Source organism: Aphelocoma coerulescens, chromosome 1A, assembly GCF_041296385.1.
Source record: "Aphelocoma coerulescens isolate FSJ_1873_10779 chromosome 1A, UR_Acoe_1.0, whole genome shotgun sequence".
Classification (NCBI taxonomy): Eukaryota; Metazoa; Chordata; class Aves; order Passeriformes; family Corvidae; genus Aphelocoma; species Aphelocoma coerulescens.
The window spans coordinates 14982640-14986941 of NC_091014.1; the positions used below are offsets into that span (position 1 = coordinate 14982640).

At 51.6% G+C, this 4302-nt stretch overlaps 1 protein-coding gene across 1 annotated transcript; it reads right to left on the reverse strand.

The window, feature by feature from the left end:
* Positions 1-1804: 1804 nt before the first annotated feature.
* On the reverse strand, positions 1805-4070 carry CCDC71L (coiled-coil domain containing 71 like). The gene has a single exon (XM_068994748.1). The coding sequence runs from the start codon at positions 3916-3918 to the stop codon at positions 3058-3060; it is 861 nt and encodes a 286-aa protein (XP_068850849.1). The 5' UTR covers positions 3919-4070; the 3' UTR covers positions 1805-3057.
* Positions 4071-4302: the final 232 nt, after the last annotated feature.

A 4302-nucleotide genomic window follows, 5' to 3' on the forward strand; every position in this document is an offset into this window, starting at 1 on the left:
AGAATTAGCCCCATGTGACAGGATGTTGAAACCACTGAGTTAAATCAAGCAAATCATACCTATCACCCTGCTCAGTGTGGGCACAGGAACAGCCACACAGAGTTAGACCAGAGGTCCATCTAATCCATTACACCATCTCCAACACCATATGTATAGGTAGAGTATAAAAATATTATTAGCCCTTTTGATAAAATAAACCTACTGCTATCATGTTTAAAATTATCTAACTCAATATTGTGGCAATACTGCACACCCCTTTCCAACCTTCCTCAGATCTGGTCTACAGCTAGAAGGTTGAACAGAAGTCAAACCTAAAATTCGAGTTTTCTGATTGCTTAGTTTCCTTAGATGAACACAGAGAGGTAGGTGTGAATAGCACCTTTGAGAAGGAAAAAGATGGGGGGAAGCTGAACCACAGACAATCCTGTCCTGGATTGGCAGAAACTTCCATGAATATGATCATGAAATAAGCTGGTTTAGTTTCCTTGTGACCTGATGGCTTTCACACCCCGTCCTGTACAGAGATCCTTTGCTGAGCTATTTCAGTGCACTAAATCACCAGAAAACCTGACTAAAGATTTTCCACTCTTAACTGACTTCACAAACTGAAATAGCTCAGTTAGGAATCTGTAAATGCAGCTGTCAGCGGAGCTAAGACTCCAGCGAAACTTCAACCCAACTTGCTAAGAGGGTATCACCAAAACACACTATACCCCAATAAAGCTCCCACTTCTAAACCAAGAAGTCAAAGCACAAGCAAGAGAAAAATAAGCAAGTCTTACTCATAGAGCCCCCACAGCAAGAGTCACTCAACAGAGTCATAATTTACTTCACTATATTTTGTTCTTACAAAGAACATTTCAGGATATGCCTCCAAACAAGGCAGCACAAATTTAATACAGTGTCTCTCATATCATACCTCTGGCAGCCTTAACTCTCGCCCTTGAAATCTGACCTAGCCTGTCCTGCGCCTGTTTAGGAGTTAAGAATCTGCACAAGCCAAATCCTTAATTTTATCATCTTTCTACACAGTTGAAAATAATACTAAAAAAGCCCTCAGCCTAACAGTAGGAGCACTGAAATCACCTATACACTTTAAGAACCAGTAACGCTATTCTTGTGCTTCTGAAGTAGAATTTCAAAATTTAAATACCTGGAGCCTCAGCATCTGGCCATGCTGCAGCTTGCCTTACTGGGTTTTAAATCAACCCAATTTTGCTTTTACATTCAAGCAGGTATTATATAGCCAGAGGAACAGCACAACAATTTGTGCCCTTGAACTTTCGTATAATTCACTTCTGAAATGCGACGTGGCACTACTGCAGCCATCAGCAGACAGTCTAATGTTATGTAAACAATTTCAAAAGCCAAATGGATGTAAAATAGATTAAGCATTAGTTCGGAAGAATAAGGAGTTCGCAGCTTCACTAAGTAAGAAAAAACTACAAAATATACATGTTTTTAGAAGAAACTGGCTGCTTTAGGTTAACACTAGCAAGCATTTACAAGCAGCCTCTACACCATCAAGATGTCTTACTGCCTTTGTGGAAGGCTGGCAACAAGGAGTTAAGAGACATCAGAAATTTTAAGTCAACAAATTATTCTATAAGCGAGTTGTGAGATTGTTCATTCCACCATGAAAACTAGTTAGTCCCATCTGCCAGAATAGCTGGAACATAAGCTGTGTATTGCCCAGCATTTCTTAATCCTCTTGCAAGCATAAAAAAATTAATGTAAGAAGAGAATAGTCAATCACTTTCTCCCTCACACACACCTTTGGTCCTCACACACCAATTGCAAGGCATAAGAGCTGAAAAAAAACCTTTAATAAATCAGTTTAAAGAGAGACTGCCTATTACATGGAATGACTACATGCTATTTTTCAGTCAAAATAATCAAGCTACATCATGAATTTTTCAGCAGTCTACTGTGAAACCCATGAAAGGTTTATAAAAATAATTATGTGCAAGTAATTATATTAAACACGATGATCCATCATTAACCATCTCACAACCACAGGACAACGAGTGCTAGTTTGTTATCAAGGGACCAGATATCAAGTCTTGCTCTTTTTGCAGAGAGAGGCACTTGAGTGTGATATTTGTGTCATGCAAGCAGCTGACTTCTGGCTGTCAGCACCAACACTGGATCATAGTTCACCTCCAGACACCTACACATTGCTTTGATGAGCAGTTACATTCTTTACAAAGCCAGAGCTCACTGACATACAGTGCCTCAGTGGTGGTGTACTTCACCAGGAACCCATCCCTGTGCAGTTTCATTGAACTGAAACACCATTTGTTCTTTGACTTTTATTAAGTTCACTTAGGTTGACCAAATGAGCTTCCCTAAAGTAAACAGGGTTATAAAATATCAGGATGATTCTATCTTTAGGTGCTCCATAGAAACAAATACTTAGTTCAACTAGAAAACTTTAAAAATTACTTTAGATACAAAAGTGTAACAATTATACTGCGCGATACATCTTTATATATCACTAAGCTCATGAAATTAAAATTTAAAAAGTTTTTGCACCATCAAGAACAGCCACAAGTCCTGAACCTCCATTCTTTACGCATCCTTTATCAGAGTAAACTGAAACTTGGGAATGCTTGGGATTCAAAATACCCTGAGCACATACTAGTGCAACACCACAAAGCATACATAATCCATCGGAAAAGGGGAAGGGGGGAAAGGGAAAAAAATAGCAAGAATCGGATGGTGCTTTATTATACAAGCATGAAAGTAAGTTCATTTGGAAAGTAACTTCTTGGGTGGACTTCTGGACCAGTGAGGTAGCCCAATGGGAGAGAAAAAAAGTGGAAGTGGAACTTGGTCCCCACGCGTGATACCTGCCAGGCGGTCCCACTCCAGGGCGAGGCCGGGGCCCGGCAGGCCGCCCCCCGTGCGGCGGGGGGCCCGGCGCCGCCCGAGCGGGCCATAAAGTGCAGCAGCAGAACACGATCCAGACAAAAGCAATGTAAACAGGTGACTGATACCGGTCTCTTTGTCCGCACCGCGGCCAAGGTGAGGCGCGGGGAGCGGGGCCCCGCAGGCTCAGGACGGTGCCACGGGGAAGCGGCGCACCCGCACCACGGGGGATAGGTCCACGCCGAGGATCCGCTGCGCCCGCCGCCGCGCTGCCGCCAGGCTCCGCCGGCTCCACATGCTGCCCCGCACACGGATGGTGGGGAACGTGGTGAGGCGGGGGGTGGCCGCCTTCCAGATCTCCTCCAGCGACTTGCCGCCAAACGGCTCCCAGGCGGCCGCCGCCGCCGCCGGGCTGCCCTGCTCGCTGTCTGCCTGCTCGCCCGGCGGCTCCGGCGCCGACGCCACCGCCTCCCCCTCCTGCGCACGGGGGCCACCGGCCGCGGGCCGCTGCCTGCCCCGCTCCCTCCTGCGGCGCCGCCGCCGCCGCCGCCGCTTGGCGCTGCCGCCCGCCGCCCCGGCCCCGCGCTTGGCGTCGGCAGCCGGGAGGCGCCGCTTGCCGGCGCGGCGGCGGGGCCGCTCCGAGGGCGGCGGCGGGTCGGGGACGACGGCGCGGCAGGAGGAGTATCCGTAGACGTCCTTGCTGCGGAGGATGACCGGGGAGAACTCGTGCTTGAGGCTGCAAAGGAAGTTCCACAGCTCCGAGTCGGAGCTCATGAACTCCGTGGACTTGGGCATGAAGAGCTTGAGGGCGTCACCCAGCGCCTTGGTGCCAGCGAAGGAGACCTGCGAGCGCGAGTACACAACTTTCTCCGCTTCCCCCTCCAGCCCCCAGGCGGCGGCCGCCGGTTCGCTGCCGGCTGCCCCTGCCCCTGCTGCCGCCGCCGTCGCCGCCCGGGCTCCCGCGGCCGCCGCCGCGGCGCTCCCCGCCTCTGTGTTCATCTTCCCGGCTCCTCTCTCCAGCGCCGCCTGCTTCCTACTGCGGGTCATGGAGGCAGCGGGACGGGGTGGCGGGACAGACGCCGAGAAGGCAGAGCAGAGGCAGCGCCGAAGGCAGGCTCCGGCTGCCGCCGGGCGCCCGCCGGGTGTGAGCAGCGATCGATGTCCTGCGCCCAGCACAAAATGGCGCTTTAAAGTCCCGGGCGGGGCCTGCGCACGCCCGCCCCCCCCGCGCCGCCCGTTGGCCCGTTCGAAACGCGTCGGTCGGGCCCGGCCCCGCCCCGCCGGGGGCGGTGGCCGTGAGGGCGGGCCCCCGGAGCCCCCGGAGCCCCCGGAGCCCGGACCATGGTCTGGCGGGGTCTGCCAACTCGGCTCCCGGCGCGATACCGAGCCGCGACCCCCGCGTCTCCAGCTGGGTGGCCCAGCGGGTGGCCC